This window comes from Ascaphus truei, chromosome 5 (assembly GCF_040206685.1).
Source record: "Ascaphus truei isolate aAscTru1 chromosome 5, aAscTru1.hap1, whole genome shotgun sequence".
Taxonomy (NCBI): Eukaryota; Metazoa; Chordata; class Amphibia; order Anura; family Ascaphidae; genus Ascaphus; species Ascaphus truei.
Window position 1 is genome coordinate 285431770 of NC_134487.1, and position 27097 is coordinate 285458866.

General features: G+C 46.8%; 1 protein-coding gene across 23 annotated transcripts in view; it reads right to left on the bottom strand.

Annotated features, from left to right (window-relative positions):
- The window catches only part of MICAL3 (microtubule associated monooxygenase, calponin and LIM domain containing 3), a 182579-nt gene that overhangs the window by 78205 nt on the left and 77277 nt on the right, over positions 1-27097 (bottom strand). For 16 of the 23 annotated variants that reach the window (XM_075602430.1, XM_075602434.1, XM_075602432.1 and 13 more), the window contains exons 8-20: positions 26735-26992; positions 24745-24860; positions 23058-23184; positions 22349-22442; positions 21708-21855; positions 19356-19549; positions 17828-17940; positions 17321-17383; positions 15934-16107; positions 14935-15009; positions 13049-13138; positions 12028-12081; positions 10149-10256 (exon numbers count right to left, since the gene is read on the bottom strand). In XM_075602430.1, coding sequence (XP_075458545.1) covers positions 10149-10256; positions 12028-12081; positions 13049-13138; positions 14935-15009; positions 15934-16107; positions 17321-17383; positions 17828-17940; positions 19356-19549; positions 21708-21855; positions 22349-22442; positions 23058-23184; positions 24745-24860; positions 26735-26992 — 1614 coding nt within the window. The remainder of the gene's footprint in view (positions 1-10148; positions 10257-12027; positions 12082-13048; positions 13139-14934; positions 15010-15933; positions 16108-17320; positions 17384-17827; positions 17941-19355; positions 19550-21707; positions 21856-22348; positions 22443-23057; positions 23185-24744; positions 24861-26734; positions 26993-27097) is intronic. The other 7 variants (XM_075602450.1, XM_075602451.1, XM_075602452.1 and 4 more) reach the window with 3 other exon arrangements.

The following is a 27097-nucleotide window of genomic DNA, read 5'->3' on the forward strand; positions in this document are numbered from 1 at the left end:
TTTCTCTAGTGTTCGTGGGTTTCTGAACCACCTCAACAAAGTCTGTCTGGAGTGGTTTTACATGTAGTCATGTCCATGGCCTGACGCAGTGATATTTTGGGGGCAGTTCTCCAACATCTGACCTATCCCCTTTTCCAGTGTCGGATAGACCCTGCGGCGTTGTGTTGAATTGTACCCCCAGGAACGGCATGCTCTGTGCTGTGGTTGATGTGCATTTTCCAGATGACCCAGCCGAAGTTTGTAGTAATTCCAGAACATACTGGAAGTGACGGATTAGAAACTGCTGTGATGCTGCTTTTAGAAGCCAGTCGTATAGATGGGGCATCTCGGTAGTGCCCTGCTCTCGGATAGCTGCTGCCACTAGCCTCACTTTTATAGTAACTGAGGGCGCAGGAAAGGCGGAAGTGCAAAGCCCTGAACTGAAGACGTTTTACTACACGCTCTTCCAGGACGGCAAATCTTCAGAACTTCTGATGAACTCAGCAGACGGGAATGCAGGTATGCGTTATTGATCGTGGCCATGAAATCCTCTCGACCAATGATGTTCGACGACTGAGTCCATCTTGAAATGTTCCCTACGAACATATTTACAGATTTGAGATCCAGGACTGGTCTGAATTCTCCGGTTCCTTTTGGAACCATGAACATGATTGAATATGTCCCTGTTTCTTGATGCTTTGGTACAGGAGTGACCACTCGTGTTGCTCTGAACATTTGTACTGCCTCTCACAACTCCCCTCGTTTGGACATATCGGTGAAGGCGTGGCAACAAATCTTCTTGCAGGCCTATCTGTAAACTATCGAATACCCCCTTTCCATCAACAGATCGCTGGGTCCAGCAATTAAGTGAAGCCTCTGTGTGGCAAAGAATCACAGCCTTCCCCCTGAACAGTTGCTAGCATCAAAAAATTGCTGGTCGAAAAATTTGGGCCACCCAATGACCTGGCCTCTTGAAGATCTTCCCCCTGATCTGCTTCTCGAGGAAGATGAATGCCCCTTGAAGTTCTTGTAGGACCTGAATTCTGAGATTGTCGTGAGCCACGGAAAAACAACCTGTATGATTTGTCGGCTCCTCGGTCCTGTATTGTATGTCTTTATTTATATAGCGCCAAAAGTGTACTCAGCGCTTCACAAACATTACAGTACAGGTCCTGGGGAAAAGCTCTCGCCTTGTCCTCAACTTGTTCACCAACTGATCCAGTTCTGCTTCAAAAGAACAAGGAGCATGCGAACAGCATGGAGCAAAGTTTGATCTTGTACATGGTACCAGCAACTCAAGCCTTTAAGTAGAATGCCCTGCAGGCCGCTGTTGATAGGGCCATACACTGAGCTGCCAGGCGAGTGGATATCAGATGCATCACAAGTAATCGATGCCCAGTTTTACCAGAGGGAATAGCTTCGGGATCTGAACCCTGGAGATCTGTGTTACCAAGTTCTTAGTGATCTGGTAATGCAGGCTGACATTGTATGGGGCACTATGCATTGACAAGAGTCTTCATGACTGGGCTTGCACATTCTGCTCGCTTATCCATTGGATGCCGAAAACATGAGCCATCAACTAAGGTAATGGGTTCCCAACACAAGTCCCCAAGAACCCCCAACAGGTCAAGTTTTAAGGATATTCCTGCGTCAATACAGGTGGCTCAATCAAAATGATAGCCACTAATTGAGGCACATGTGCTTAAGCAGTGATGCGCGTAAAACCTGACCTGCTGGGGGTACTTGAAGACTGGAGTTGGGAACCGCTGTTCTAGGTAATAGCAGATCTTCTAGGCAGTCTCGCTACCAGGATATCTACCTTTGGAGGATTATCCTATGCTCTGGACTCATGTCAAATGGGTACATCCGATGAATGTGTCTGGACCAGGGTGTTTACATTTCTCCATTCATCACTGACTGCAAGTACCGGAAAGACCCTTGACCTATGGGATCCTATAAACATGCAATCCTGCTTTTTTAGGGGCTGCTTTACATCCCCAGTTTCCATTACTGTTTTTACCGCTTTCAACAGCTTGTCAGTATCTTCTACTGCTAAATTTGTATACTGTATTATAACCTTACTTCACTTTCCTCAGATGAACAGGTCAGGAAACTTTGTTTCTACCCCCGTAATAATGCAGAGTAACGCGGTTCGTCTTCTCTAGTCTCGTAGGCTTCCCCTGGGTCTTCCATTTGCATAGATGGCTGGGGAACGGTCCACATGAGCTCCGACGCCCCTTTAGAGACGTCAGACGCCGCCGCTCTATGTGAATTTCGAGCCTGACACGGCCCAGGCTCCGACGCCTTTTATGGACGTCAGATGCCGTTGTCTCAGAGCTTCCAAGCCGACATGGAAAGGACTAGCCTGAGCGGGATGCGGTCCGTGTGGGTGCCGCCACCCGCAGCAACCGCGGTCACGGCCTAAGCGCTGCTGAAGAGGGACTGTGCGGATGCTGGTCAAGTCTCTGCCAGCCCCTACGAGGTAAGCGACTGCCGCTTGTGTAGGGGACCCAGGCTCCGATGTGAGCTGGCCCTTACTGACGCTTTCCGCTTGAGCGAAGGGACATCCTAGTCCCACTTATCCCCAGGTAGCCCGGTCTTGGGTTGTTACCTGCCAGCACTTACCAGCAAGTAGGACAGGCAAAAAAAAAAACCACTGCAGAAGTAAAGCTGTATGTGCCCTTCATAGGGCCGGTACGAGTTTCTTCCTGTCCTACCGAAGGAGGTGAAGACTATAAACCAATTGGGCTGCCTGATGGACGGGGAGGAAGTGGAAAGGAAATAGATAATTGCTACCTAGTGTTACATTTATAGTGTCAGTGACACTGCAGACTTAGCGCAAAATTCTTATTTCTCCATTTTGCACTAGAAAATATTTCTGCAGAAATATTTTTGAAGTCTCAACACAACTTTTATTCCTTTGGGGAAGCCTCGGGTTAGTTTGAGGCACCGGACAATCAGATTAGATTGTAAGCTTTGCAGGAGAGCGATGGAACGCACGATAAAATGAAGATCCAGCACACGAATGTAAAGTGAAACATATTTTTAGTCCAAGAGAAACACCTACGTTTTGGTCAAACAAAAGACCTTTAGGTTCGTATTGTACGGGGAAACACCAAAAGGACTTATACCCAACAGCTGCAGACGGTAGGGGGGGGGGGGCTGGAGAAAAAAAGGCCAACCAGGAACGCCCCGTAGAACTGGGGCCCCACAGTGCCAGGCTCCATAGCAACAGAAGTAAACAGACGCACAATTAAAGTGTGGCCAGGCATCTGCGCTCTGTGGGAGCAGGGCGAGGCGCTGAACAAGCAAAGTCCGTATATAGAGTCAGTGTAACAAAATATAAACTAATCAAAATAACAACAGAAATTGTCATCAATAGTGGCAAGTAGCAGGCAATGTAAATCCATTGATCAAGCACATTCATAATATGCAGTGTCACAATCATTAGTCCGGTCGGGGTGGGAGGTCAGTCCTCTGTCTGACACATTACTGCCCACATCAAATATCCATATTGCAAATGTTGTGCATCTTACACTTGTTTCTCCTAGAAGAACACAGTGCACGGCTTGTCCTCAGCATCAGGTTGTCCGTGTGGATATTTATTACAGGAGTATTCCAAAGGCCGTGCACAGTTTTTGTTATAGACTCCCCTACAGCAGGATTAAAAAGGAGCCAGCAGTCAGCATCACTGCCACAGTCTTACCCGGACTGTCACTATATGCGGACTTCTGCTTGTTCAGCACCTGGCCCTGCTCCTGCAGAGAGCAGATACCTGACCTGGCCACATTTTTACTGCACATCTGTTTACTTCGGTCACTATGCAACCTGGGGGCACTGCAGGGCCTCTGTTTCGCGGGCTTTTCTGGTTGGACATTTCATGGTCTTCCGGCAGTTGGGAAAACCATAATTTATACAAGCCTGAGAAGGTCCTTTGTGTAGGACTGAAACCTAGGTGTTTCTCTTGGACTACAAATATAGATTATTTTCATTGTACATACGTGTGCTGTATCTTCATTTTCCCAGACTCTAGTTTGGGTGATGTATGGTCTATTTACGGAGATCCCTATACATGCTGTGACAGAAACCAGGGGATGGTAATAAATTCCGTATATAGGGCTCCCAGGATACTAGACAGTTTCTATCCTGTTTGGCCTGGGAGTGCAGCCTTATAATACATACACTCCATCCCACAGTTTGGCAAGCGCTGGAACTGAGGGATGAGAGATCCAGACCAGAGTTTGTCTGCTGCCTGATTTCTGTCACCTGTCATGCTAATTAGGAATCAGGTATGAAAGACTGATTTCCTGTTTGCTCTGGTCTCCCCACAAGAGCCAGGAGGCTGGAAGGCTGCTGAACTACAGAGGGGAGAAGCCTCTTCCCCAAACAGGTTCAATCTTTCTGTTCATTTGTGTAAGACTGCAAAAGTACCGTGTTTTGATGTTGGAAGTGGAAAAGCCACTTCCAACCCTGAGTCAGGGATATCTAAGTTAAGTTATCGCTCAGGTGAGCAGCTTTTGTTTTGATCTGTTTTCTGTTGTATGCACTGTGGCAGTCTCAGTGCCTGGGACTGAATAAACCAGGCAAAGCCTGTTTAAAGGAACAGTACGTGACGCCTCATCATTTAACCTACCCTAAAAGACCGTGTTCTAAACAGTCCCGGACAAACGACGGAGCCCCGGAGTAAGCCGTTTGTCACATATGGTGGAGAATGCGGGCAGAGCACTAGGGGGTCTGCGGGTTGAAGAACTTTGAAAAAAAAAAAAAAAAAAAAAAAAAGTTTTTTTTCATCCTCTGCAAACAAGATGGAAGACGTGGTGGGTGCGCTGGTACGCAATGTCGCTGCCCAGAAAGACGCGAATGAAACCCAGCAACAACTGTTAATAGCCCAGCAAGAAACTAATGCAAACCAGCAGCAGACGAATGCAGCCCATCAACAGCTGCTAATAGCCCAGCAAGAGATTAATGCCAACCAGCAACAGGCGAATGCCAACCAGCAACAGGCGAATGCAAACCAGCAACAGACGAATGAAGCCCTGCAAAACGCGAATGCAAACCAGCAAGAGACAAACCGCTTGCTGAGAGAGGAGCAACAGCGGTTCGCTCAGGGCTTTCAGCAGGAACTCGAGATCCTGAGGGGGACTATCAGTAACCTTCCACTGGCAGCGGCAGCCCCAGTACCGAAAATGACCAGGGCAAGCCACTACCTTCAGAAGATGGGACCCTCGGATGATGTGGAAGCCTATCTTCTCACGTTTGAACGCACGGCACAGAGAGAGGGATGGCCAGAAGCTGAGTGGGCTGGTCTAATCGCACCCTTCCTAAGCGGCGAACCCCAGAAGGCTTACTTTGATCTAGAGCCAGCCGAAGCTAACGTCTATGCAAAATTGAAGTTCGAGATCCTCGCCCGCCTCGGCGTAACCACGGCTGTTCGCGCCCAAAGGTTTCACGCATGGTCCTTCACGATGGATAAAGCCACCCGAAGCCAGATGTATGACCTCATCCACCTCGCCCGGAAGTGGCTACAACCCGAGATCAACTCAGCCAGCCACATCGTGGAACGGTTGGTCATGGACCAGTTCTTGAGGAAACTTCCCTCTGCCTTACGCCGTTGGGTCAGTCGGAGTGACCCCCACAATGCGGATGAGCTTGTGGCCCTCGTAGAAAGGTACAATGCAGCAGAAGAGCACCCGCAACCCACAGTCGTGGAGCAACCCCACTACCCGAGGTTCCAGGACTCTTCCAGAGACGGTAAAAGGGTACCGGGGTTAAGGGGCGCTGAAGAGCGGCGACCACCTTCACGCAGCACCAGCAACAGTGGTTCGCACACTAAGGGCAATAGCCAACATGGGGAGCCGGGAAAAGGCTCTAAGTGGGACACAGACTATGTACCTAAATGTGTAAATTGTCATGAGAGGGGCCACACAGCAAAAATCTGCCCACTAAATGATGAGCCCATGCAATGCAACAGCGTGGAACCTTATTCGCTGTTGTCCCAATGTATGGGCCCTAGCCCAGAGGACCCCTTGAATAACCATCTGTGGGCATTTGTAAAGGTTAATGGTAAGAGGGTTCGGGCACTTCTTGACTCTGGGAGCATGGTCACACTAGTGTCCGAATACCTCTTGCCCATTAAGAAGAAACAGGGAAACAGTTCACAAAGAGTGGCAATTTGTTGTATACATGGGGATAATCATGAATATTCCACTGTTGATGTTTTTTTTTAAACAGAGTTTGGTTCTTTAGATTTCAAGGTGGGTATTGTACCCAAACTGGCACATGATGTGTTAATAGGGACCGACTTTCCCCATTTTCTAAAAATGTGGTCCCCCGCTCAGAATAGCACCCAGAGTTCAATAGCGGACCATAATGAAGTATTAGAAGAAACAAATCCTTTCCCTTTTTCAGAAATGGAGGTTGACGAGGGCCCAAATAAGAAGGGGGAAAAGGAGGAGTGCTGTAAAATTCCCTTCCCCATCACTACTTTGGTAGGGAATACCCCAAATCAAGATGTTGAGCAGACACTTACCACCCCAGAACCGGATAAGACCCTCGCTGACATAGAGGTCAGTCCTGGGAGTTTTAAGAAGGCCCAGTGGGAGGACCCCACATTAGCGGTAGCAAGGGGAAATATACGGGACCAGAATAGTACTCCTGGCCAACCAGATAGGTCACTTGCTTACCCCTACTTCGAGGTAGAGAACGACCTAGTATATCGGGTTGATAAAAGGAAATCAGTTACAACTAAACAATTGTTGGTACCACGGACATTCCGTAACGTAGTATTACACCTCGCACATAGTCATCCATTGGGGGGACACCTAGGGGTGGAAAAGACAAAAGAAAAGGTTCTTCGAAGCTTCTATTGGCCTGGGGTTCTGGCAGAAATTACGAATTATTGTTCCTCATGCCCAGAATGTCAGATCACCGCCCTGTTCAAGGCGTACCGCAGCCCATTGGTACCCCTTCCCATAATAGAGGTACCATTTGACCGGATTGCTATGGATCTAGTAGGACCCCTAATAAAGTCTGCTAGGGGACATCAGCATATATTGGTAATATTAGATTATGCCACCCGATATCCGGAGGCAGTTCCCCTACGTAGCACCTCAGCTAAAAACATAGCAAAAGAGTTAGTAGTTCTGTTTTCCCGGGTCGGGATTCCTAAAGAGATTCTATCTGACCAGGGAACACCATTTATGTCCCAAGTAACGAAAGAGCTATGTAAACTCCTAAAAATCAAGCATCTCAGAACCTCAGTCTATCATCCACAAACAGATGGTTTAATGGAAAGGTTCAATAAAACCTTAAAGAGCATGTTACGGCGGGCGGTTGATAAAGATGGGAAAAACTGGGATTGTTTGTTACCGTACCTGTTATTTGCCATTAGGGAAGTTCCCCAATCATCCACTGGCTTCTCCCCGTTTGAACTATTGTATGGCCGACACCCAAGGGGCTTACTGGATATAGCCAAAGAGACTTGGGAACACGAGGTTACCCCTTACAGAAGTGTAATAGAGCATGTTGCCCAGATGCAGGACCGCATTGCTGCAGTCCTACCCATAGTGAGGGAACACATGGAGAAAGCTCAAGAAGCACAGAGGAATAAATATAATAAGGGTGCTAGGGTCAGAATTTTTTCTCCAGGTGATAGGGTACTAGTTCTGGTTCCCACCGTGGAGAGTAAATTCCTTGCTAAATGGCATGGGCCATATGAGGTCTTGGAAAGAGTGGGAGAAGTAAATTATAAGGTAAGACAGCCAGGTAGGAGGAAACCTGAGCAAATTTACCATATAAACCTACTCAAGCCCTGGAAAGATAGAGAAGTCTTGTTAACCCTAGTACCCCCAGGTCCGTCAGAGAATCAAGAAACTGACCCAGAGGTTAGCATAGCTGAAACCCTGTCTGTTCATCAGAAACGAGAGGTTCAGAATTTAGTGAAAAGAAACAAAGAAATCTTCTCTATACGGCCAGGTAGAACTAGCGTAATTGAACATGACCTAGTCTCTGAACCGGGGGTCCGAGTTAACCTTAAACCGTACCGAATCCCAGAGGCCAAAAGAAAGGCTATAAGTTTAGAGGTTAAAAAAATGCTAAAACTAGGTGTAATTGAGGAATCCCAAAGTGGGTGGAACAGCCCTATAGTCTTAGTCCCAAAGCCAGATGGTACAACAAGGTTTTGTAATGACTACCGGAAACTAAACGCGGTGTCAAAATTTGATACTTATCCTATGCCCAGGGTAGATGAACTTGTAGAGAGACTGGGCAAAGCCCAATATCTCACAACCCTAGACCTAACAAAAGGGTACTGGCAGGTTCCCCTCACAGAAAGGGCAAAAGAAAAGACAGCCTTCTCAACCCCAGACGGCCTCTTTCAGTATAAGGTGTTGCCTTTTGGCTTACATGGAGCTCCCGCCACATTCCAAAGAATGATGGATAAAATTTTAAAACCACATGCTCGGTATGCTGCCGCCTACCTGGATGATGTGGTAATCCATAGTGAAGATTGGCAATCCCACCTTCCAAAGGTCCAAGCTGTGCTTGACGCAGTCCGGTCTGCTGGACTAACTGCTAACCCCGCTAAATGCACTATTGGTCTGGAGGAGGCCAAGTATCTGGGATATTCTATTGGCAGAGGTTTACTCAAACCCCAAACACTCAAAGTGGAGGCGATACAAAATTGGCCAAGGCCAGTTACAAAAAAACAAGTAAGGACCTTTTTGGGGTTAATTGGGTACTATAGAAGGTTTATTCCCAATTTTGCAACTAAGGCAACCCCACTAACTGACCTCACAAAAGCAAGAGGACCGCTAATGGTAAAGTGGTCCCCCGAAACCGAACAGGCCTTTAGAAGCCTGAAAGAAGCTCTCTGTGCCCAACCAGTGTTGGTCACACCTGACTTCTCCAAAGAGTTCGTAGTCCAAACCGACGCATCTGAGGTAGGGCTGGGGGCGGTACTCTCCCAGGAGTCTCAAGGTGAGGAGCACCCCATCCTTTATTTAAGTAGGAAACTAAATCCCCAGGAGAAAAATTACTCCATAGTAGAGAAAGAGTGTCTCGCAATAAAGTGGGCTGTAGAGACGCTCAAATACTACCTGTTGGGGAGAAAATTCCGGTTGGTCACAGATCATGCACCCCTTACCTGGATGTGTCAAAACAGGGAAAAGAATGCTAGAGTGACCAGGTGGTTCCTAAGCCTACAACCCTTTAAATTTTCTGTGGAACACAGGTCAGGGCACAAACATGGCAATGCTGACGGGTTGTCAAGGATGCACTCCCTAATATCCATGGTCGCTCATCCCTCGAGGTCTGAGCTGGGGGGGAGGATATGTGACAGAAACCAGGGGATGGTAATAAATTCCGTATATAGGGCTCCCAGGATACTAGACAGTTTCTATCCTGTTTGGCCTGGGAGTGCAGCCTTATAATACATACACTCCATCCCACAGTTTGGCAAGCGCTGGAACTGAGGGATGAGAGATCCAGACCAGAGTTTGTCTGCTGCCTGATTTCTGTCACCTGTCATGCTAATTAGGAATCAGGTATGAAAGACTGATTTCCTGTTTGCTCTGGTCTCCCCACAAGAGCCAGGAGGCTGGAAGGCTGCTGAACTACAGAGGGGAGAAGCCTCTTCCCCAAACAGGTTCAATCTTTCTGTTCATTTGTGTAAGACTGCAAAAGTACCGTGTTTTGATGTTGGAAGTGGAAAAGCCACTTCCAACCCTGAGTCAGGGATATCTAAGTTAAGTTATCGCTCAGGTGAGCAGCTTTTGTTTTGATCTGTTTTCTGTTGTATGCACTGTGGCAGTCTCAGTGCCTGGGACTGAATAAACCAGGCATAGCCTGTTTAAAGGAACAGTACGTGACGCCTCATCATTTAACCTACCCTAAAAGACCGTGTTCTAAACAGTCCCGGACAAACGACGGAGCCCCGGAGTAAGCCGTTTGTCACAATGCACATGGTTATAAAAATTGCCTTTTTTTATTTAAGGAGTGCCACTGACACGACAAGTGCAAATTAAATAGATTATATATTTCATACAACAGTGTTCACCTTTCAAGAAAGACACGGGACAAATCTGTGTAACACAAACCAAAGCCAGCACAAGCTGAACACCGCACACGTGATGCAGCCCCAGGCCACGCGTGTCTGCCGCAAAACATGCTACCTGTCGGAGGGAATCGGACGAGGGGGAAGAGGGGCGGTCAGAGGAGTGCAGGGCGAGGGATTGCTGCCACTGGTCGAGATGTGAGCAATGGGGCGTCTCAGACTCAGGCTGGAGAGGGGGAGAGAGTTATGAGAACAGACGGAAAATGCAGATCACATCCCGAAAACCCGCTGCAGAGGGAAGGAGATTCCAAGAGCCCCCATTGTTGAGGGTTTGACCAGGCTCTGAACATAAACCTGTTTGTTTAAGGAGAGAACTGCACAAACCTTGCACAAATGGCACCTTACACCCTGTCATGATAATATCATGAGATATGCATTTTAATCAATCTGGTGCTTCAGGGGTTAATGGTCCCAGTTAAGGGATTTCAAAGCATTCCTTTAAGGACTTTATGGAGTGCCGGGGGGAGGGGGGAGGCTATCCAGTACCATCCAAAAAGATATGAAATATGGAATCCTAGACTTGCCAGCGATGAAATATAAAAATCTCGATATTTGCATTCGCGACAGGGAGACGAACAGAATAAGGCCAGATACATGAGGTCTAGCAGGTAATAAGGGACAAATATCCATGTCTCTCAATTTTAGGGGCAAGACAGTCATACTTTGTCTCGTTGTGTCCGTCATAATCGCCTCAATCTATTGATGTGACTCACGTGTATCTAGGTACTACAGAAGGGAAGTTATAAGTGCCTTTATATACAGAGGGAAAGTTTAAACGTGGGTGTTGTAGAAGTTATCTTACCCTCACAAAACGGTTAATCTCACAGCTGATTTATGACAGTGATGGGCTTTGTCAATGGGGGGGGAGGGGGGAGGAAAGAAAATCGTACTTAAGTCTGGTCAAAGTATTATGAAAATCAGATTTCAACAGAGGTGTGTTTTGGACCAAACATGTGAAGTCTCCATTCTTTGCCAGCGACCTCTCTGGGAGAAAATCCTGACATATGGCAACTTATTATAGGGATCTGTTTTATCCTGTAATTGAGAAACTGTCCTGCATTTCCTGTAATTGTATGTTCCTGTAATTATAGATATAGATATATATAGCTTTGGGCTCTGAATGAATGGTTGCACGTCCTGGAGAGTATTTACATTTTCGGACAATTTTTGCTACAACAGGTGTGTTAAGTGCATAGTTTTTCTTCTTCTATAATAAAAAGGGACCTGAGACCCTGGCAGATATAAATGTTACATCATTTGTGCAAAAATTGTGCTTCTCGGGTGGTGGCAGCGTATAGATTGTAATTGAGTACGGTGTTATAACTCATTGACCGTACCTTGCGGGGGGGTGGAAAAGCGAGTTGACCAAGCCGTGTGTATTAACCCTGGTTGCATGTCTATGCCATGTGCCCACTTGTGTGCAGTTTGTGACAGATGGTATATTGCGGACGGATGTAGGGGAGATATTGTCCATTTGAGGGACATTTGCAAAGGTGAAAAGTGGGACAGCTTGCGAGCTGTGTATTAACCCTTGTCCTGTATGCAGATCATGTGTTCACAGTTGTGCCGTACGTGACACTCCCCCTCCCCTTATTTAAATAGAATCTCTTCAAATCAAACAGTGCCCCCTATTTAGTGATTTGGTGAGTGAAGACAAACTAATTTAATGTTGGTGGTGCCAAATAACACACATTTCACAGCAAAGCATGTTCATTGTAAGAGAGGTTGAGAAGGAAAACTCATTTTCCAAGTGTTAGATAAAAGGGAGCAGGGATGAATCTATCCTATTTACCCTGGGGTTGGAAAGGGTGAAACACACAGTGCTGTAAAAAGTAATAGTGTATCCAAGTGTAGATATTTCCCACACAGTGAGAAAAACCCCACCGCTCCGATCCCAGCCGTGTGGTGAGCGAGCATGCCAAACCCATGCCGCTTACCCTCTCCGGGCTGGGACACTGCTCCCCGCGGGCACGGATGTGTACCAGGTTGGTCTGCAGACAGGATGGAAAGAAAATACAAAATAATGAAAAGGAACACAATGAACCGTGGAGGTGGCGGATATTCACGGATCATAAAGCTGGCGCTGCCATCTACTCTGCCTATGGTAGGCACCCGTGGCAACAAGTGGCAGGTATCGTTCAGCCAAAGCCTAGAGCAGGGGTGGGCAACTCCAGTTCATGGAATATCCCTGCTTCCGCACAGGTGGGTCATTCTGATTGCGTCACCTGTGCTGAAGCAGGGATATCCTTAAAGCCTGACATGTTGGTGGCCCTTTACGACTGTATTTGGCCACCCCTAGTGAAGTGCATGAAGACAGCGGAGGAAACCTGTGTTGGGTAAGGACACATGCCATGGTGTCAAAGGACAAAGGTCTCGGGACACTAACCCAGGACCTGAAGGGCACAGTTGTCTCTTCGATAAAGCGTCCAATTAATATTTGAAGGTGATATTACTGCACAAAAAAAAAACAGATCACAGCGGTGTGTTAGTGGTGGGTATTGGCAAAACCTTTGTGAGTTCGGGAATGAAAAGCTGCAGAGGGTTAATAGTGTGAAAAAATAAGTGTATATATGGAGATCACCGCACAAAGGGTTTTTTCCTGCTCTATGTACAAGTTACATTATTGCACACGGCGACTCTGCAGCAGGTAAATGTATCGCCCGTGTTCCACATGCCAGGCCCATCCAGGAGTGATAGCAGCCACGGGACTCCGTAACACGGGCTGGGGACTGCGCTCTCAAGTGCAACGCTTCAGGGAATCCAGGTCACTAGAAAAGACTGATGCAGTCCTGGTTTTTCTCATCCTAATTACACTGTAGGTAAAAACCGGGACAATAACCCAATACTGCCCAGGGATAAAGAAAAGCAGGACTGGATCAGAGTGTTCCGTGGATCTGGAGCCCCTAGCTTGCCTAAAGCAGAAGCCATGTGCCACTCAGTGCATGCAGGACGAGTCACCTGCCGGACAGGGAGAGGCACAGAGGAGGACCCCGAATACAGAGTGATGACTTTTTTAGGGCAGGTCCGAGATCGCTCGTTGTTCCTGGGCTTCGTTAGAGAAAATAGAAGAAGAAATAAGGATAGGGTAACAGGTCATCCGGATTCCGTACTGGACGATGCTCCAGGTCCTGGAGACAAACTAGACACACTGGGCATGCCCACCAGGGCAGGCAGATAGCCGCTACATACTGTACTACCCATAACTCACAGGTGGGTTTTGGGATCTTAATTCACTTTTTATGCACTTTAAGACTGTGAACGCTGCACTGCACAAACGAGTGTCAGGGCCCAGTGAATTCCAGCCCTGAAGAGCTTACAATCTAAATATTTGTATTCTCTGGCCCAGGGAGAGGAGACTTGCTCAGGGTCACAGGGAGCCAACAGTGTCCATATCAGCGGTTAGCATCAATAGCAACCTCCTGCTCACCGCTTGTCCTGGAATGCAAGAGGTTATACGGATAAAGCTGCAGTCTTACTTGGCAACATGTTAAGAGCTGCAGTGGAGCAAAAGCCCTCCCCCATATAACAACCTCAGCACCTTCGTCCGTGCTGCCAGATCATGGTGTACAGCACTGGAGTATACAGTAATGGGTATCAGGCTCAGTTTAATGTAGGTCTTATTGTACCGGACATGCTGTATACAAAAAACACATTACTATGTGTCATTCTGCCAGCATAACCGGCTCGGGTCTGCATAAAGGAACCCGAACACGGCTCTGGGTCAGCTCACAACTCAGAACCTGGGATACAGCCAGCAAGTTGGGCAAACAAGGCCAACTTCCAGGAACAACCAGGCCAATTTAAGTTGATAAGTAGACATTTGTAGGGGTGGGGTGGAGAAGAGGGGGAACAGCCCTGCAATACAAAGTTACCTGCGTACTAGTTACCCTGGGACTGGTATACAAATGCACAGAGCAGTCTTGCTATTTAGGAATTGTAGATTTTTTTTTATTTATGGAAAATGTTTCTTCACCTTCAAGGTAGAACACCCATGAGAGTGAGAGAGTCTTCTGCGGGGGAATTTACACCTGCTCCAGTCGCTAGATGGTAATGCTGCAGACAAGGATTCTGGGTAGTGGCATGCAAATGAGTGCCACGTGTTACTTTAAGCTTCCTATCCATTTTATTGCATGGATTGTCTAGTTTTGACCTGGTGCATGACACCGCTTGTACAGCTCAACCTGGGACAATGAAGTGCAGAGTCCGTGGACCCGCTCAGTGCAGGTTTGTTTTGTGCTCTACAGCAGAGATTCTCAAACTTCTCGGAGCCAAACCAGGTTTCTGAGGCAACCATCCTACCTTCTATTCATATGAAATGTAGGCGCCTGCAGCAGTGTGCCAGTGCACTGGTTATTTCCAAAACCTGGGGTGGCTGGTGTTGCAAAGGAGAGGCTTGAGAACCACTGTTCCACGGTATCTATGTACAAGACATGGGGTGGCCAATGCCAGTCCTCTATAACCACCTGTGCTGAAGCAGGGATATTCTTAAAACCTGAACTGTTGGTGGTTATAGAGGACCGACATTGGCCGCCCCTGTACAAGATGGATAGGAAACGAAGTGACACACCCATTGGCTGCTTTAGACTGCATTGGGTGCTCATTTGCATGTCACTACCCAGAATCCTCGTCACCGAGAGGTTAAGCTGCGGAAGTGACCATGGTGTGAATAAACAGGTTTGGGGACGTGTGTAGATACACTCATGAATATGACATCTTGGCTGTATTTTGTAGCGTGCAGGGTGTGTCATGGTCTGTGTCTGGTGAACACCACTGTGCAGACCCTCAATAAGATGTTGCCGCCCCCCTCCCCCCCTCACCTGCCCTACTCTCCGATTTATGGTTACCTGTTTCCACTGAGGCTCTGCCTGCCTGGGGACATACGGATTTTGCAGGCGCTCCTGATAGGGCAGGAGGGGTCTCTTGGGGCAGCCAGGAGGATGTTGGGAGGGCGTCATGAGGGAGAAAGGAGGAGGAGGAAGGAAGAGGAAGATGAACAAAAGGGGGGAGAGGGGAAAAATAAAATAAAAAAATCAACCAAAATGCAGAGATGGGAGAAATCACAAAACAAAAACCTTGGTGACTGGGTCCTGCGACAATCTCACGACTCGCATACATGCCCCCCTACATAGAGGCAGTGCCCCCCCATCCCCCCCAATACACAGCACACTGACCAACGGAGTATATCCCTCAGCAGCAAAGGGTTAACAGAACCCCTCCATATTAACCCCTTCCCTGCAGAGGCAGCCAGCCACATTCCATTGCAGACTCCTCCGGCTGTGAACACGAGGCACGGAGGATTATACAGTAAGAAAAACAAAAGCTTTGGGTAACAATAGCCGGAACCTTAGAAATCGTAACTAGTGCCATGCAAGAGAAGTGGACGTTTCCTGCAGCTCGTAAAACCGTTTAACGGACCAACCGGAGAGTTTCCCCATGTATGCGATAACGCGTCCCGGGAGATCGGGGAAGCTCGGGACACGTTATTACATACACGAAGAACCAGCGTTAACACGCACCCCAAGCTACAGCTGCTCATTGCGATTATTAATTAGTTCTAGGAGTTTGAGGAAGTTCTGGTGGAGGTACTGGATTAAGTGTTCATTTTCTGCACGATGGGAAACCTTTCCATGGACCCCCACAGGTTATTTACAGATGGAATTACACGGGGCACAGATTAGGAAACCTCTGCACGCAGCATTGATTAACTCTTATTGGAACATGAAGTGTGGTTACAACCATGAATAATTAAATACAATAGGGTTTTGTTTCCCGGAATCCAAATGCCTGCAAATCTTGCCGTGACCTGCACCATATAATCCCGCACGCAGCGCTCCTGCCCTTACCTGCTTGCGTATTCCTGCGTTGGGGGCAGGGGCGTTCTCCTCGAATTTTGCCAGGAGCTGCGTGGCCATCGATTTCACCTTGTTCTGGTTTCCGACAGCGCTGTCGATACGACGCTCTGCCAGGGAGCTCACCAGCGAGGGCCTCTCCTCCCGCAGCGCACGGGGGGGTTCTTCCTGCGAGGGGAAGAGAGCACACAGGTTAGATCCCATGTTCCCTCCTCACGGGAGGGTTGGTAGGAAATGTTGGCAAAGAAAGCTCTGGGAATAACTCCAGCACCCACATTTAAAAAAAATAAATACATTTGTTTCCTTTACCAATAGGAAGTATTCAACGAGCTACCAGTCCGTAAACGGTTGTTCACACTCCTGATTATGTTACATATTACATTTCAATTGTCTTTTTTACTTTAATACATTTCTGTCCTTTTTATTTTTCTGCTCTGTTCAGGAGAGAAGCGTTTCACATTAAGTGCAGGGGAGAAAAAAAAATGGACATGATCAGGGCGGCAAGATACTAACATTACAGGAGCTAAACGCATATAGGCATAATAAGAATACATAATAATAGCATGTTCTTGTATAGCGCTGCTAGTTTTACGTAGCGCATTACAGAGACATTTTGCAGACACAGGTCCCTGCCCCGTGGAGCTTACAATCTATGTTTTTGGTGCGTGAGGCACAGGGACATAAAGTGACTTGCCCAAGGTCACAAGGAGCTGACACCGGGAATTGAACCATGCTCCCCTGCTTCAAACTCAGTGCCAATCAGTGTCTTTACTCACTGAGCCGCTCCTTCTCCCTCTATGCTGCAATATGCCGTTGTCCAGATTTTCACGGCGGCGGTAATCCAATATACTCGGAAGCAGCGATCACGGAAAACCTCTATATAAAAGTCATGGGGGGGTGGGGGGTTTGGGGCTATTGCACCATTATGGTATTACCCTCTTTATTCTAAATCCATAGACCAGGAGTGCTCTACTGCAGTGATCAAGAGCACCCCCCCTCAACCATCCCCCAACAGGTCCGGATTGCAGGATATCACAGCTGCAGCACAAGTGGCTCAGTCTTCAGTCTTGAAGCAGAGATTATGAAAACCAGACCCGTTTGGGGGGAGGGGGAAAGCAGGGGGAGATGAGGGGGCGAGAAGAAAAAAAAACATCACCCTCATTAAAAGCATCAGACCGTAACGACGTCTGAACGCAGCAGGGAGTTAGTAGGAACAAAAGATCGAGGATATTTTGCAGTAAATTGGAACTACTGGAGGATTTAGAGATTTAGGCGATTCGGTTTAAAAAAGGAAACGTGAAGAATGTCTACAAGAAAGCCGTTTCTGCGCAGTGCAATAAGGGGCGAATCTAATGCCCACGCGCACATCTCCTGCACTTACATCTTCCGACTGGCTCGTCCGCCGTCTCTTCCCTGAACCGTCCAGATCCTTTTCTTTCTTGTCCTGTAGAGGGATGGGGTGGGAAAAAAAAAAAGTTACTATTTAGATTGTAAGATCTGTGGGGAATGGGCCCCCAACTCCTGTTTTTACGTGTGTATATTGTCTCCCCATATGAGAAGAGTTCAGTCCCACTCATTTGTATTGTACGGCTTCAAAATACAGTATTGAACAGATACATCAGGGCTTCACTTCGTTTCAGAATATACAAGGCATGCAAGCATCATCATTGCATTGTTACAACAATGTAGCAAGCCAAGAAAACAAATGGATATAATCAGTGCATTCGGTATTTCCCCTATTACACAGGTCACGGCCCTTAGTTCCCTTTTGTACTAGGAGAAGCTGCCCCTCAATAACCGAGCAGAAGCCGCAGCTGAGCACGCAGTACACACAGAACACACAGTACACACAGTACACACAGTACACACAGTACACGGGAGGATGTACCTTGGGAGTGCGCTTCCGAGAGATGGTCTGTCCCAGCTTACTGAGGAAGGAGATGGGAGACTTTGTGCTGGCGAGGAGCGCGGCCTTCTCATCTGGATTCTGATTCACACCTTCTGTAAACACAGGACCGAGGCAGGTAAACCCCACAGCACCAGGAAGGTTTAAAAACAGTTACACTGGTCAACATTATACGCAAGCAAACAATAGGAAACCCTGTGTTGCCCGATTTACAATGTATTGCTAGTGCCTCTGGCAGTGATGGGGCAAAAACGATTGGCAGATTTCAACGTTTGGCCCTGTGACGGTAGGGGTTGCTGGCATCACAAAAGTGAAATGAAGCCCAGCTAGCTATCCCTAAATCCATATAACATGGCCACCTATGCAAGGCTTATTTCAACCAAATGTATTTAATATCTGGGGGAGAACAAGGAATGTATAATACATAGTGTATGTGAGAATGTATTCCAAAGCACTTTATTCCCTGTTAATGCGATCCCCAAGTCTAGTTGAGCAAGCAATATGAGATAACGTGTTTTGTGATCTATGTGTAAGCACTGTGATGTGATTTGGGAGTCCGCCCTGTAAAGTGTTGATTGGATTATGTGACTGTATGTACGCATTTCTAAGATAGCAGACTTGTAATGTGATTTGCATGTGTACATTTGTATGGAGGGGGACTGCAGATAAAGGTGTATTGAGACAATGGTTGGGAGCTTGGAGGTGTTACAGACATTTGTCCAGTGTGAAAGAGTGGACAATCAGGTTTGCTCTGATTGGCCAGCAGCCCCTCCCATGGAAAGGATAGCAACAGAGGGCTATATAAGGGTTGCTGCTGATCAGAGAACTGAGATTCCCTCGTAGAGGCTAACAGAGGGAGAGACACTCTGGGAAGGAGTGTGGAGATTCCCTCAGAGGACCATCTGAGAGACATTCTGTGAAGGAGTTTGGATCTTGACAGTGACCAGCTGGAGATACAGGTCAGAGGCTCTGCTGTGTGATCAGCACTCTGATATCCGGGACGAGAAGCGGACAGGGCAAGCCTTCTTGAAGCAGGCCCCTGTACCTAGCGAGGCTAGAGTCTACTCCCCAGGTCCCCAGTTGGTATTGTATCTTGTTTTGTCTGCTGGCGTGCCAGAATAAACCTCATTTTATTCAACAACCTTGTCCTGTCTGGTGCTAGTGATCACGGTGGTTTCGGTGTAAAAGTACTGGTCACCCGTGACAGGCCCTCATAGAGAACTTCAGGAGAGGATACAATGTGACAAGCCAGCTTAAAGCAAAAGTAACGAAGTGCTACTGATCCCTGTATCTGCAGCCAAAATACTAAGGCAGAGACGTAGCACCCACACAAGCAAAAAAAAACACAGGTACAGCACTGTGTAAAAGCAGGTGCAGGTCTGCGGGCATCTTTTCTTTTTGATTGTACAAAGTCCGAGTTTCACACACCCACGTGTATATATCGCACGCGCGCACACACACACACACACACACACACACACACACACACACACACACGCTTTCCACACACCTGAGTTAGTGGCTTCCTTGAACATCTCATAGAACTGGCTGAGATACACCACCATGGAAAGCTTGTCCGGCTCCCCGACCAAGGCCATCTCCTTGCCCGTCATGATGGGGGAAATTCCCAGCTCTCGCTCGGCGATATCGAACGCCAGCTGGTTGTTCCGCTCCACGTTGTGCTCGTCCAACGAGTCGAAGTCTCTGCAGGGAGAGGCAGGTGGTGAGACAAGACCGTGTTACCGTAGGAAGCCTCGCCACTTCTGCTCCTTAAGCAAACACATCAAATAAGTCTTCCTACAACTTGATCAAAATAAATACTCCCCAATTTTAAACGTCGATTTTTTATTTTGGGTCCAACACAGTATCAATACTGTTTATAATGCACTAGAACCAATAGATACAGGCAGCTAAGGTTATCATTGATTAAAAACACCAATTTTTTTTAAAAGCACTGTGGTCAACAAAAGTTAAAGCCCCCTCTCCCCTTATGTTTATTAGCGCTGTGACAGCCGGACACAATGTAACAGACACCTGTCCTTAGCGGGGTGTTTCGGATACATTACGCGTTGTCCCCCCACCTCACAATACCACGTACGAGGCTGCCGATTCAACACATTCCAGAAAAGGTGGAAACCAGGTTCAGGAAGTGGTGGTTTTTTTTGATCGCTGAGCGGAGGGCAAAGGTGACCAAGCAGAGACGGGAAGGAAGGAAGCAGAATCCCACCTCTGCAGTGCTACGAGTTAACCCCATCACTGCCACGGGGATCATAACATGGTGCTGGCCCCCCCCAACACCAAAAACATACTGTGCGCTTTTTTTGTTTTTAGTAGATGTCTGGATTCCTGGCTCTGCCGAGAAGGCCCAAGGAACAAAGCAACGGTAATACATGTATTGATACAGCACATGGTTTCTATTGAATGAAATTAGAAGGGCGAGAGTCAGTGTATGACGAAATATATATACACAAAAAAAGTGGTGTGTGGTGGGGGTGGGGAGGGGTGTTACAAAATATATATATTTTGTACAAGTGTATATATAAATAGTGAAGATGATTAGGTGCGCAAAATGTGTCAAATGTGCAAAAAAGTAGTAACAATAAATGCTGCCAGTGTGTAAAATCTATACACAATAGTTTAGAAAATAAATAGGGGAAGGGAAACACAGGCGCAAATAATGTAAAGGCAACGAGGTAGCCAAATCAGAGTACCAAAACGACCGCAGCTGCCTTCTGTCTTTCCCTCTGTCAGGAGAGACATTGTGTCCGTTGATGAGGGGAAATAGGGAGTAATAGCAACAGCCGAACACAAGATAATAATATTGGTACTAAACTGCTACCATAGGAGAGATACTATAGAAGGCTATAATAAAGATATCACAACAGCCTCCGCCCTACGCGTTTCGTCTATGACAAGACTTCATCAGGGGCTAAATTACAATATAGATGAAACGCGCAAGGCAGAGGCTGTTATGATATCTTTATTATAATCTTCTATAGTATAGTGGCAGCAGTATAGTACCAATATTATTATCTTGCATTCGGCTGTTATAACGCTCTATTGCCCCTCGTCAACGGACACAATATATCTCTGTTGATGTCATCCCCGCTATCTCACGGGAATTGGAGGACTGGGAAGAAAAGACAGGAGGCAGCTGCGGTCGTGTTTGGCATCGGTGGGGAGTCTCGGCGTTCCACTTGGAGTCAAGACAAGCCGCCATATCGCACTGCAGTTTGGAGAGGAGCATATGTATCCTACACACCTGTTAACATCTGCTACTTTGTAAGTAGCCTTCATCTTTTGCGCACAAGCTCAATACAAGCTTACTTCACCATATTTGCTTCTCTTTATTTTTTCAGGCTCATTGTCTATTTGGTTACTATACTTTGTTCCCATTGTTGTATGTCCCTGATACTCTGATTTGGCTACCTCGTTGCCTTTACATTATTTGCGCCTGTGTTTCCCTTTCCATGTATATATAAAAATGTTACATACAGACAGATTGTACAGTTACAATTTTTGTTGCATTGACTCAGTAAAGCGTACACACCCGCTTATTTCATAGATGCAAAGGGTTCTGGGTACACAAGGTACTTCATTGGAAAAGGTCATTTAAGTGCATAGACGGTACTGATGAGGTACCAAGTATCACTACTTTTGATGACATATAAAAGCAAGCGATGCAGCTTTTCAGCAGAAACTGAATATGGGGACACTTAATATGGCGACAACTGACTCATTCAAGAGGCTTCTGCTCCCCAACTTTAATAAACCAACAGTATTTTCCAGGCTATGCCTCGCAAGAGCGTAAAAAAAAATAAAAAAAAAAACCTCAGACGCACAGCACGCGCCGGTTTCTTACATGAGCTCAGGGCGGTATCGGTGGATTATGGCACAAAGCGCAAGGCCGCTCTTCAACGATGTGGTGAGGTCGGTAACATTCACTCCGGCGTAACCTTCCGTCTGCTTCTGACACCATCCAAGCAGCTTACTGGAGCGAGCGACAGATTCTGCAACGGGAAGAATAAAAAGCACCGTTCGTAGGAAGGATCAGTCTGACGGATGTAATTCTGGGGCTGTATCCAGCTCCTCAGAGATCAACACTTTTTGAGCGGTGTTAAAATAGCTGCTATTTTCAACAGGCTGGGACCAAGATGTAAAAATAGGTCAGCTGGGTGTAGAGAGCTCACACAGGGATTTTACTTCTATACAATGTAGACTAGTAACGGTTTGGTACGGAATAGCCGAACTTCTATTTTATCATGAGGGGAGCAAATAAAAATAACACTTGTGAACACATTCACATGTCTGACAGGTCTGCAACCCTGCCTATCCCCATTATTTTAGCATACAGTGCTTCCACTGCAGCCAGGGATTCTGGGTAATGACATGCAAATTAGCACTCGCAGGGTGTCACTTTACTTCTTATGCATTTTAACATGGACCCCCTGTACGCTTTTCCCTGCCGTATTGCACAGCCTGGGTTACATTGGATGCACTCACCGTTCCTGCCCAGTTTGGGTGTCCTGGGGTTCACCAGGTTCCCCACCTCGATGTTCAGGTGCTTCATCTCGCTGGTATTGTACAGGTGACGTACCTGGGCAGGGGCACAAGACATTCAATAGGGTTTTATTCTGCGCTTAGCACTTGGGAAACCCAGCGTCCAGTATTTATGGCCAAACTATCCCAACAACATATTAATATACAATACTTTCACATCTCCTCATATCAGCAGCCGTGTTACAGTGTGTGCAACACTCACCCCAAGCATTAGTACTGCATTCAAACCAGAAACTCACTACATCTAATAACCCTGCTCTGGCTGCTGCAATTAAATCATTATATTTAAAGAGGTGTGGATCTTCACTTCCTGCTCAAACCCCCCCTCCCACCCCCCCCCCCAAAAAACAAACACCTTCACAAAACACCTCTTATAAAAATAGTATTTTCACACATTATCACTACTTATAAACACCCAAATTCAATGTATTTCATAGAACGATGATTTTAGAAGACCTCCCCGGCATATTTTTTTTTACAGCATATAAATAAATAAAAACTATTTAAAAAAAATGCAAACTTGGCAAAATCTCAAACCTAAAAATACATAAAGAGCTTTGCCCCAATGCTTGAATACATAGATTTGTTTATTTTCCTACTCAGGCACAGTACTACATTAAGCCACTGGCCATTTCGTCTCCCAGAATCCTACCTGGCTGGGCCGCAGGAAGTTGAGGTTGACGTTGGGGTAGCGCGTGGTCGGGTCGATGCTGTACAGACCGAAGTTTTTGCTCCCGTTTTCTGGGGTGGTCTGAGGAAGGAGTCTGTAAATACTCTCCCTGAAACAGAGAGAGGCGCCGGTCAGCGCTGGATAGTGGGCAATTTCAGGGCTAAAGGGGTTAATTAATGCCAAGAGACTACAGCAAACAGAGCAAAAAAATGTATATTCATGGGGCCGGGATATTATACAAACCTGCTTTTAACGTGAAGAGAAAAGTGAACTAATGATGCGACATACGTAATAAATTAAACTGATTGACAGCCGTCACCAAGCAAGTATAATGTTAACCATTTCCTGGTATCCTGGTAACCAACAACTTTGGGGGGGTGAGGTTTACAATCTTTATGATCTTTTTCTAAGACAGATTGCAACGTAAATAATTTACCTTTGATTTGTATTTTATTACAGACTTAACCGGAGAGATTCCTTCGAGATCCAGCTGGAGCCAAGGAACCAGAAGAGCACCACAGCAAAAAGTGGGGACCAAACCATAAAGAGCCGTAAAACAAGGTAATTTCATCCGAAATGAAGGTACACAGTAACATACAGGTAAACCAAGTGATCCTCTAACGCGTTTCGAGCTTGTGCAGCGCTTCCGCGTTAGAGGATTACTTGGTTTACCTGTATGTTACTGTGTACCTTCATTTCGGATTAAATTACCTTGTTTTACGGCTCTTTATGGTTTGTTCCCCACTTTTTGCTGCGGTGCTCTTCTGGTTCCTTGGCTCCAGCTGGATCTCGTAGGAATCTCCCCGGTTTTACACCTCTGCAGGAGACGCACGCTATCCAGAGCCTATACAGATGGTCAAACCCAGTGAGTACTATTTACATTTTCTTATCTTGGACTGTGTTATTGGGCTTATGACAGCCAACAGGACTGAAGTGTTCAATATTGAGTGCTGTGCTAATATGCAGGGACTTGTGTTCAAAGGAGTCAGTACCAACTAATTACCATCAAGACTTTACCAGCACTGACACACTCACATTCAACTTATGACCAATCTTTTTGCTCTGGTAATACAGCATTTGATACTACATGGAAGGTCTTTGCGGTCATGTGGTTTGAGCACTAGTGGAGACTTCGTGGTCTCTTGTTCATTCTATTACAGACTTATGAGTCCTTATTCAAACAGAAGTAGTTGAATTTAGCAGAGAAAATGGAAGCCTTTTCTTTTTAAATACAAGATAAAAATAAGAATATTATTTCTAGGGCGACTACATTTTTCTAAGGAGCCGATTGTTAAAAAGATTGATATATTTTGAGTCACTACGTTGTATCGCCCCTTGGGAGGGGTTCTCCCATCTCTGTTCTTGTCTCTCTCTAAAAGCAAGCCTGCGCGACAGTCCTCGAGCGCCGCAAACAGGCCAGGTTTTCAGGATATCCCTACTTCAGCACAGCTGGCCCAGTATGACTGAGCCACTAATTGAGGAAACTGTGCTGAAGTAGGGATATCCTGAAAACCTGGTCTGTTTGCGGCCCTCGAGGACTGGAGTTGTGCAGGCCTGGTCTAAAGCCTGGGTTTGAAGATCTCGCTCCCACTTTAACAGCAACTAGCCAATGAGAGAGGCGCATGTATAAAGCAAATATCAGGAGTAGTGTCTGTGCCCGGCTCCTCACCTCTCTGCTAGCACCTCCATGGGGCTTGTGCCCTGAGACCAGCTCCGTACCATCCATGCAGAGTCCATGGCCGCCAGAAAGCCGCGGGCGATGCCCGTTCCCATGGGCCAGAACGGCTAAACGCCAGCAGATATATATATAAAAAAAAATAAAAAAAAACAATCTGCAAATTGCCGCATAAAATGACAGTTACCTGGTCCTATTCTTGTATCTCGGATTAGGAGGGTGTGAAAGATACACAGTAACTGCACTTAAACCCCCTGCTGAACACCCACACGCAGCTGTATGCAGAGTGGAAGGGCTGCGACACATTTTGTAATAAAGATGGTTTAACATTTTTTGCACAACAGTCACAAGAGGTAGGCTATATGGGACCATATCAAAAACAACCCATAGAGGTTAATTCAAATACATTACCTTAACGCAGGGGTGCGCAAACTGGGGTGGGGGGGTCGCAGGGTTTAGAGGCCCCGTGCGCTTCCCAAAGGCACTTAAATTAAATGCCGGGGAAGCGGCGAAGGCCTCTGTAAACTTCACTTACTGTGGCTTTAACGGCTTCTGGAGAAGTCGCCGTGGCAACGCGGCGTCATGATTCCCAAAAACACCGGAGGCAAGATGTGTGTGAGTGGGGGGGGGGGGGGGGGAGAGTGACGACGCAGAGAAGGGGGACAGCCGGCAGGGGGGCGCAGGAAAAAAAAAAAAAAAAAAAAAGAGAGTGTGTGTAAGGTTACAAAATGTTACTGGCTGAGTGTCATAGGCTGTAACCCCTCACATACGTGCAACTTCCTGCCAGTAACAGTCTAAACTCATGCCCACAAATTCTACATAAAACAAAGAGCAACTGAGGTCAACAGAAGAACAGAACTATTCCACATAAGGACCACTATTCCACATAAGGACCCCTATTCCACATAAGGACCCCTGTTCCACATAAGGACCCCTGTTCCACATAAGGACCCCTGTTCCACATAAGGACCCCTGTTCCACATAAGGACCCCTGTTCCACATAAGGACCCCTGTTCCACATAAGGACCCCTGTTCCACATAAGGACCCCTGTTCCACATAAGGACCCCTGTTCCACATAAGGACCACTGTTCCACATAAGGACCACTGTTCCACATAAGGACCACTGTTCCACATAAGGACCACTGTTCCACATAAGGACCACTGTTCCACATAAGGACCACTGTTCCACATAAGGACCACTGTTCCACATAAGGACCACTGTTCCACATAAGGACCACTGTTCCACATAAGGACCACTGTTCCACATAAGGACCACTATTCCACATAAGGACCACTGTTCCACATAAGGACCACTGTTCCACATAGGGAACACTCCTCACGGAGTCTTGCCACCTGCTGGGAAACCTCTGTTCCAGTTTGATGATAGGTATAGATATATATATCTATATCTATACCTATCTATCATGCGGTTTGCAATATACATCCAGCTCAAAGTTCCACCTCTGGAGGGATGCCGTGCTATTAATCCACTACCCTTTCCGTGAAGGACTTGCACATGTTTCCTCCTCACCCCCCCCATATCTTCAGAGCATTTTAGAAACGTTGTTTCATACGAGGAAAGCTACATCCTGGAATCTTAATGGAGGGTTGAACTATAGAAAGCTGCTCCAAGGACTGGCATACAGTGCGTGTGCTTTAGGATTTAATGGTTGCATTTTATTTTTGTGTTACATTTTATTTCACATCATACACTTCATTTAATATTATGTAGAAGTCACATTTTAGACGAGCGCTTATACCAGTCTAGTCTATGGAGCTAGTTAGAAATGAAGCATTAAGGTATCTGAAAGGTTCTCATCTCCCCCTCAGGCTTTTTACCATCTCAATTTTAAGTGTGCTTCATGTTTGTGGCTCTCAGCACCACAACACATACAGTACAAACATTGGGAAGGGTCCTTTCATTTACAGATTAGAGGGAGAGGCCGATTGTGGTTGTGACACCTACGAAGGGGTCATACTGACCTCCAGCAGACTGTCCCCAACCAGTGCCACCAGCAGCCGATGGCCGTTCCTCTCCCGCACGAGGGCTGCATTCTCCGAGGCGTACATGCAGGTGAAGTCAAACATCGCCACGTCCGGCTGCCCGTAGTGATTGATGGCGAAGTCCATTTTGGGCAGCTGTTGGTTCGTGGAGAACTTGGCAGCCTCCGTGGCATAGTTCAGCAGGGCCTCCTGGTCCACGTTGGCACGTGACAGCAGCATCTCCGTGTCAGAATAGTCCTGCATTAGGGCAAAGCCAGACGAGGTGGAATGGTTGGGTTTATGGCTTCTACTGCAGGAAGAGGCACAACAGGACGGAGTTCTACAACTGAACGAGCTGCACTA